The sequence below is a fragment of the Musa acuminata genome, chromosome BXJ3-7 (genome assembly GCF_036884655.1).
Source record: "Musa acuminata AAA Group cultivar baxijiao chromosome BXJ3-7, Cavendish_Baxijiao_AAA, whole genome shotgun sequence".
Taxonomy (NCBI): Eukaryota; Viridiplantae; Streptophyta; class Magnoliopsida; order Zingiberales; family Musaceae; genus Musa; species Musa acuminata.
The window spans coordinates 23,140,682-23,150,000 of NC_088355.1; the positions used below are offsets into that span (position 1 = coordinate 23,140,682).

The 9,319-nt window shown below is 36.4% G+C and overlaps 1 protein-coding gene across 4 annotated transcripts in view; it reads right to left on the minus strand.

Moving 5' to 3' along the window:
* Positions 1-360: 360 nt before the first annotated feature.
* The window catches only part of LOC103973730 (probable tyrosine-protein phosphatase DSP4), a 10,032-nt gene continuing 1,073 nt past the window's right edge, over positions 361-9,319 (minus strand). Inside the window, exons 3-5 of one of the 4 annotated variants that reach the window (XM_065158593.1) lie at positions 900-984; positions 784-827; positions 361-691 (exon numbers count right to left, since the gene is read on the minus strand). In XM_065158593.1, coding sequence (XP_065014665.1) covers positions 515-691; positions 784-827; positions 900-984 — 306 coding nt within the window. In that variant the 3' untranslated portion in view covers positions 361-514. The remainder of the gene's footprint in view (positions 692-783; positions 828-899; positions 985-9,319) is intronic. The other 3 variants (XM_065158594.1, XM_065158596.1, XM_065158597.1) reach the window with 3 other exon arrangements.

The window sequence follows — 9,319 nt, forward strand, 5'->3', positions numbered from 1 at the left end:
CTTCTTCGAAGCTTCTTATCTTCTATTCTTTCCCACAATAATACCACCCCAAAGCGCAAAGCTGGAATGGAGATTTTGCAATCAATTTTAGTTAGACAAGTTGTAGGAAACAAACAGCAAGGTGAAAGAAAATTAAGGATGCCTATATAGAACTATAAGCACCAGAAACAAGTCTGTGCTCGAAGCAGAATAATAATGGGCTTGACATATTCTGCCACATATTGGGAGGGAGGCGTAGTTTGGAGGAAAATAAATGCAGAGGACTGGATACAAGAACTACTTGCAATTCAACCAAAGAACGAGGGCTGATGATAGCCGACGAGATGACACACACAAACCGACACCGAGTACGCCAGGCAGTAGATTAAATCGTTGGGTGCCCATATTATGCATAAAAAGATTTGTTTTATAACATACTGCAGTCCATGCGTTAAATTAAAAAGCAGCCTTTCTCGTTCTTTCGACAAGGAACAAGGAGGCTGACGTCTTTATAGTGAAATGATGCCGGCCTCCCCTAACTCGAAAATGAAGCCTGCAAGTGTTTAAAGCCTGAGATATCAAATCGCTCCATAAACATTTGATCGGAAACTCTTGCTTTAGCGGCGGCAAAGCGCTGGTACTCGTCGAATATTGAAGCAAGACACCATCGCTGCAGTTTTCTTAGACAGCCTACGAGACAACCGGTTCGATGCTGCAAGGATACAGATTGATGATTGGGATAATTTAAGCTTGCTCAGTCACCGAGTTCTGAGATTGATGCCAGAAAAAGTAAGGAGACTTTACCTTTCCCCGCTTGCAATGTATGACGATCGGGTGATTTCTGATATCTGCAATACGAAGTCCAAGTTCACGAAACCATCAAATAGATGAATCCCCACTGAGAGAAAGGATTTTATGACCATTTATACCGAGGGCGACTCTGAGAGCCTCGTGAATCGTATCTTCTGGAATGTTGACGAAAGGTTCCTGCACAGCGAGTGGCTTCTAAGAGTGAGTGAGTTTCGAATTAGAATTCCGAGTTACAAAATAACAAAGACAGACTGAACTTTTAAAAGTAGAAAAAATAATAATAATAATTAGTCGAGATGTTCGGAGTCCCTTTTTAACTCGGCAGAGGTTTCTTTTTTGTAACTCCTGCTCAAAACAGAAAAAGAAAATGACTGAACCATCATTCTCGAAGCACAAAGACACAAACATCGAATACTATTTATATATATAAATATAAATCCCAATAAAGAAATTAATAGGCATCCTTATCTGATAAACTATATTCAAAATTGTTGAGATATATCTCTAATCCATTTTATCCTTTCCATAGCTAATCAGAGTTTCATCTGAGGTCAGACCGTGAATCCTCTCGGGGAAGATATTGAAATAGAAAATAAAAGGGTTAATCAAGGGGAACAAATTATTGAAATTTGTTGCTACTGCATCCATTGAGCGAATATTTAATCTGCAACTACACTCACATCATTAATCCGATCACCCCTCTGCTCGTAGCAAACTCATGACTATCTATCTGGTTCTTATTCTTGATCAACTCCCCCTCGGTAGTCCAAGTGACCAAAGAAACCTACAAGTATGGGAGATCGAAAGCCAACTTCAATTTATCAATGTGCACTGCTGTATTATTCGGTATCTGAGCCTCATATTTAACTCGATCATAGTTGATAAGACCATTTAGTCACACATTGGTTGAGGGGTATGAGAATCAAGAACTCATAAGTCCACTAGATTCCCTTTATGTCTCATCGTCCAAAGCGAATAATTTCTCGTGAATCTACAGGGTCGCACCAATGATCGACTGACAAATTATCCCTTATCAAAGTAGAGAAACCATGTTCATGATTGCGATAGATTTGAACTCAAATTTTCGGAAGCAAAATGTCCACGTAATTATCTATTGTGACAAATTTGAAGAATAAACTTAATGTGCTTTAATTTGCCATTCAAACTACACAATTTGTTTATGACTTCATGCCATTGCTGTTGCTATAAGTTGAGCACAAATGAAAATATGGTACAACTCAACTTGTAACTGCCATGTCGGAGTAAGTGGATATGTTTTGGAACTTTGCCCTGCTCAAACAAGCCAAACTCTGGCTATAGCCAACTTCCTTTCCAACGACAATCTTGAGTTTTGCTGAAATTAAGTTCACACTAATTTCCGATTTCATCAAACCAAACATTAAATCATCGATATGGAGTCAAGGAGATCATGTCCTCGACCAAAAGTTGTTATGTTTGCTCTCAGCATGATTCACAAGGATAGACAATCAAATGTCTCAGCAAATAAGTGTGTAATCTATCAGAAAAACACCATTACAATCCAAATATCCAAGTTAACACTCAAATAATTAGGAACCTCTTTTAAACCTTTATATTACCTCTACGCATATTTAGATTTCTGGATCACAACAGCTCTCCATCCAAAAAAAAGACACGATTGTGTTGGAAGTGCAAAACACTACCGCCACTATTTATTTGATCTTAAGTTATCACGATAGGAGCCCACTAATAAAAATAACTAGAGAGTAGCTTAAGTTCTTACAAAAGAACCAACTACACGACAAGGACAACTTCCTGTTTAATTTGGATTACAAACCATTCCTAGCATTTGAATGACATAATCATGTCAGCCACGCATGTGCTTTTCGTGCTCCGAGGAGGAAAAATGATAATAACTCGATACTTTCTCTAAATCGATAATTCACATCCTAAAACAGTTGATTGCTGACATAATTTCTCATCCATAGTGAACCCGCTACTTGCTTAAGCAATGAGTCCGTTCTTGAAAGCAAGGTTTGTCGTACCGGACTGTACCGTCCGGTACGGGCGGTACGTACCGGTCCGACAGGCCAGCGGTACGCGGACCGCCCCGTACCGTACCGAGCACTGTAGCAATGTACAGTAACACTGTAGCAGTGTACAGTGCTCGGTACACATAAGTGTACCGCTCGGTACACCTGGGTGTACCGAGCGGTATACCGTACCGTACCGGTACCGAGCCCAGGTCGAAACGTCGGTACGGTACGATACGGCGAACCTTGCTTGAAAGTACAAAATCGTCCCAATAGAGATTGTAGCTCAGTGCTTTGCATAAAGTTAAAAGTTGCTGCATTAAAGTTTGTTCATTTTTATGATAGAAGAACCATTAGATCTATCTCTCATCTAAACTTGCTAGTTTCGACACGAAAGTGAAAAGATAGTTTGTGAGTTGAGGTTCAAGATCCCTTCAAATATTAAAAATAGTCATAAAAGAGAAAAAGAAAATTCACAAAGAAGGAAGGCAACAACACATTTTAGCTAATGTGCCAACCGACCGACAGGCAACAAAGAGAAGTAGCCTATGTCAAAAACCTGTCCACCACCACCCTCCACAAATTTTCCAGCCTGCTAGTTATCAAGTGTTGGGTCCAGCCGGGCTTGGATAATTTGGGTCATAAGTCTAAATAAGTCGGCTTGGATAATTTTACGATCAGTGGTTAAATATTGTCAATTTTGATCCAAATTTTATGCAGAGAATTCTTCCAGTAAGCTTTATAATTCTAACGATATTAATCTATAATTTACCCTCTCTGAGGTACTTTCCTGCTATATCTATTTTGTGAGACCTAGAATTTTTAGATCCATCCTATGTGGTGATGTTGATATGCTATTCTTGAGCCAAGATCTATGTTCTTGATGTTATTATGATCCTCTAGTTATTCCAAAGAAGATTTACTATAAACCTGTTATCATTATTATTGATAGTGGAAGTTTGAGGTGGACTACGATCCCGTGGTTTTTTCCATATTGGGTTTTCCATGTTAAAAGATTTGGTCTCATTGTGTGATTGATTTATTGTTCTACTGTTTATATTGTTCTGGTCGATATTAGCATATTGATATCAAGTTGGTATTTTAATACACATAGAGGAAAAAGAATTATTCCGCTTTAACATGTTTTTTCCCAACAAGTGGTATAAGAGCAACAAGTTATTTGGTGCTAGTTTTTCTTGTGTGATTGAAATGGAGCAATTAGATGATATGATTAAATTGAACTCATCAAATTATTTCACTTTGAGGTGTGTGATGGAAGATTTGCTTTATTGCAAAGATTTGTATAAGCCGAAGGTTAAAAGATAAATCTTCTACTATAGACGATGAAGAATGAGAAGTTCAATATAGAAAAGCTATTGCCTATATTAGAAGATGGATGGATATAAATTTGCATGAGTATATTTCTGATGAAACCATGATATTGTTTGGCAAAGGTTAGAAAATCTCTTTGTGAAAAAGACAATGGGAAATAGAATTTCTTTCCTCAAAAGGATTATAAATTTGAAGTATAAAGATGGTGATAACATTATTGATCATATAAGCCTATTTTAGAGTCTTACAAACAAACTGGTTGCTTTGAAAATGAATATATATGATGAGATGCAAGGATTATTACTTCTAAACTCTTCACCAGAATATTGGGAAACGTTTGTGTTGACAATTTGTAACTCCAACCTAGAGGGGACTCTAACTATAGATATGGTTAAAGACAGTTTGCTAAATGAAGATGCCATAAGGAAAGAACAGTGTGAATCTTCTTCTAGGGCATTTTTTACTGAAAAACAAGAAAGACATGGAAGAAGTCATAGTAGAAATCCACATGGTTATAGAGGAAGATCCAAGTCTAGAAGAGATATCAAATATTTCCACTATAATATGCTAGGTCACATGAAGAAAGAGTGTAGGTTTTGGAACCGAGAACATAATGAAAGGAAGAAAAATGAGAAAGAGATCAATACATTGCTGCTAAATGTGATATCACTATTGTTTGTGATGAAGGTTTGTTAGTCTTGTAGCTCAAGATAGTAACTGGGTAATTGACTCTGGTGCTGTGTTTCATGTTACTTCTCATGGTGATTTCTTCAGGTCTTACACTGTTGGTGATTTTGGTAATGTCAAAATGGGAAACAGTGGTACATCTAAGATTATGGGTGTTGGAGATATTTGCTTGGAGACTAGTGTTGGGAGCAAATTGATACTCAAAGATGTAAGGCATGTTCCAGATATTCGTCTTAACTTGATATCTACAGGTAGACTTGATGATGAGGGCTTTGCATATTATTTTGGTGAAAGCAAATAGAAACTCACTAAAGGTTCTCTAATTGTGGTAAGAGGAAAGAAGCTTAACTCTTTTTATGTCATGGAAGCTAAGCTACACAAAAGAGAGATTAATGCAATTCAAAAAGGTGAAAGTATAGATCTTTGGCATAAGAGACTTGGTCATATCACCGAGAAGGGATTTCAAACTCTTGCTAGAAAATAGTTCTTACTAGAGTTGCAAGGTACATTTCTTAAATCTTGTGATCATTGTTTAGTTGGAAAAACACATAGAGTTGCATTTCATACATATCCATCATCTAGAAGATCAGATGTTATTGATTTAGTTCATACTGATGTTTGTACTATGCAAACTAGAACTCTTGGAGGTGCTCTTTATTTTGTTACTTTTATTGATGACCATTCTAGAAAAGTGTGGACTTTTGCTTTGAAATATAAAGAATAGGTACTCGATGTTTTCAAGGAGTTTCATGTTATTATTGAAAGAGAAACTGGTAGAAAGCTAAAGTGTGTTCGATCAGATAATGATAGTGAGTATAGAGGTCCTTTTGAGAGTTATTGCATGTTTCATAGAATTAGGCTTGAGAAAATAGTTCCTAAAACTCCTCAGTAGAACGGTGTGACAGAAAGGATGAACAGAACCATTGAAGAAAGGATTAGGTGTATGCTTTCTCACGCCAAGTTACCGAAGTCATTTTGGGGGGAGGCTATGAGAACTACAGTTGAACTGATAAATCTTTTTTCATAAGTTCCTCTAAAAGGTGATGTTCCAGATAGAGTATGGAAAGAAAAAGATATGTCTTATAATCACTTGAGAGTCTTTGGGTGTAAAGCATTTGTTCATATTCCCAAAGATGAGAGGTTCAAGCTTGATAATAAGGCAAAAGCATGATCTTCTTGAGATATGGTCATGAAGAGTTTGAGTACAGATTATGGGATCCAATAAATAAGAATATTATTAGAAGCAAAGATGTTGTATTTCTCGAAGACCAATTGTTTGATGATGGTGATAATGTTAAGAAGCTAAAAACCTCTGTTTATATTCCTTGAAGTTTGGGTCCAATTCCTTCACCTATAGTTCATGATGATCATGGGGGAGATGAACAAGAAGATTATGGTGAGAATGCCAGTGATGATACCCCTATAGTTGATGATGTTGAACAAACTGAACAAGCACCTCCACCACCAATTGAGATTCCATTGAGAAGATCCACTTGAGAGCGACAATCATCTACCAGATATCCTCCACATGAGTATGTTATGCTTACTGACGGGGGAGAGCCAGAAACTTACCAAGAAGCTATTCTACATGAATATAAGAATGAGTGAGTTAAAGCCATGCAAGAAGAGATGAGATCCTTGCTAGAGAACCACACCTATGACTTGGTAAAGTTGCCTCAAGAGAAGAAAGCTTTTAAGAATAAGTGTGTTTACAAATTGAAGTCTGAAAATAATAGCTCATAACAAAGATACAAAGCACGACTAGTTGTGAAAGGATTTAGTTAGAAGAAAGGTATTGACTTTGAAGAAATATTTTCTCCTGTGGTGAAAATGTCCTCTATCCGAGTTGTTCTTGGTTTGGCTGCTCGCTTGAATTTAGAAGTTGAGCAACTTGATGTGAAAACAATATTTTTTTCATGGTGACTTAGAAGAAGAAATTTACATGGAGCAACCAGAATGTTTTAAAGTTAAGGAAAAAGAAAATCTGATATGTAAGCTTAGAAAAAGCTTATATGGACTCAAACATGCACCTAGATAGTGGTACAAAAAGTTTGATTCTTTTATAATGAGTCAATGGTATAATAGAACCACATCTGATCATTGTGTGTTTATGAAGAAATTTTCAGATGATGATTTTATTATTTTACTGCTATATGTTGATGATATGCTGATTGTTGGTCATGATGTCAATAAAATTAAAAAAGCTTAAAAGAGAGCTAAGTAAGTCTTTTACCATAAAAGACTTGGGATCGGTGAAACAAATACTTGACATGAAGATTCTTCGTAATAGGAAGAAAAGAAAGATTTACTATCTCAGGAGACTTACATTGAAAAGGTTTTTGAAAGATTCAACATGAGTAAAGTCAAAGCAGTTTGTTCTCCACTTGTAGGTCATTTCAAGCTTAGTTTGAAACAATGTCCTACAAGTGAGAAAGAAAAATAAGAAATGTTCAGAGTATCTTACTCGTCTGCAGTAGGCAGTTTGATGTATGTTATAGTTTGTACTAGGCTAGATATAGCTTATGCAGTTGGAGTTGTCAGTCGATTTCTCTCTAATCTTGGAAAGGAACATTGGGCAATAGTGAAATGAATATTAAGATATCTAAGAGGTACTTTCAGGTTATGTTTATGTTTTGGCAATGATTAACCTGTTATAGAAGGTTACACAGATGCAGGTGATACTGATTCCAGGAAGTCCACTTCGGGGTTCTTGATGACATTTGTAGGAGGAACAGTCTCTTGACAATCAAAGTTACAGAATTGTGTTGCTCTATCAACCACAAAAGCAGAATACATAGCAATTACTGAAGCCTGGAAGGAAGCTTTATGGATGAAAAAGTTTCTACAAGAATTGAGCTTGAAATAGGAAGGATATACTGTTTACTGTGATAGTCAAATCGTCATTAACCTCTCCAAGAATTCAACATACCATTCTAGATCCAAACATATTGATGTGAGATATCACTGGATTCGTGAAGTGCTTGAGATGAAAGAATTACAGTTGGAAAAAGTGCATACAAATGAGAATGGTTCAGATTGTTGGCAAAGTCTTTGCCTAAGGAGAGAAGCTTGAAGCATTTAGGTGAAGAGCGGGCTTGGTACAGCCCACCATATGAGTTGGAGGGAGAGAATTGTTAGGTCCAGCCCATATGTGGGCTTGGACAATTTGGGCCATAAGCGTAAATCAACAATTAAAGGGAAAAAGAGTAGATGTGAGGGTAATCGGTGCAACGAGATCGTGTAGCAAATGTTATTAGTTTTCTGCTTCACGATCAATGGCCAAATGTTATTAGTTTTGACCCAAATTTTATGTAGAGAATCCTTACAGTAAGCTCTAAAATCATAACGGTATTGATCTATAGTTTACCCTCTTTGAGGTACTTTCTTATTATACCCACTTTGTGAGACATAGAATTCTTAGATCCATCCTATGTGATGATGATATGCTATTTTTGAGCCAAGATCTATGATCTTGATGTTATTATGATCCTCTGGTTATTCTAGAGAAGATTTACTATAAACCTGTTATCATTATTATTGATAGTGGAAGTTTGAAGTAGACTACGATTTCATGATTTTTCTCACATTGGGTTTTCCACGTTAAAAGATTTGGTTTCACTGTATGATTGATTTATTACTCTATTATTTATATTGTTCTGAGAAATATACATAAAGAAGAAAAAAAAAATATTCCGTTGTAACATGTTTTTTCCTAACATCCAGCCACCAGGCTAATGCCATCCATGCTCACCGTCAGACAGATCGAGTTCTATTTTTTATTAAAGAAAGAACCTCATATCATAACCGTGCAAGTTTTGGAACTTGTTATTGAACTATGCATCTAGCGATGTGTTATGATTAAAAAGTGCCCGACGTCCAATGTTACATACAGAGATCATATTTTTCACATTATATTTTCTTATAGTTTGAAAACTACATAGAGACGACCATTGGTCAACTATATTAGCTGGTTTAACTGTCTTTATTCATGTCTAGAACTTAATGGTTAAGTTTTAGTGCTTCGTTTGAGCAAATGCAAAATTACTCGCAAGGGCACAGCATCAAGAGTACTAATACACGGTATGTTAACAAACATCTTAAACCAAGAGCAATACTACTTACATCGACCTAACCATTCATTATTCTGCTTAACGGAAAAGGTAAAAAGAGTGCATGCGATAGAAGAGGGTAAAAGATTACATTATTTGCATATGTAGCGTCTTGTCAGCTGTTTATGTCTTTTATCTGCAAACAAGTATCGGTTTCAAGACCCTTTTTCTTTGACGAACTAGCTTCCATTCACTTCATCGCGGAGGAAGCAGTAATAATATTAAAATGACATCAGGTAATCAATTGCCATAGAGAGTGAAGGTGAAAGAGGAGAAACAAAGAAACAAACAGCAGTGATGGACAATTCATTAGACAGTCACGAATTATTTGAGCCTATTATCGACCTAAGAAAGAAGTCATGTAATTGAAGTCAGCTATTAATCGAACAA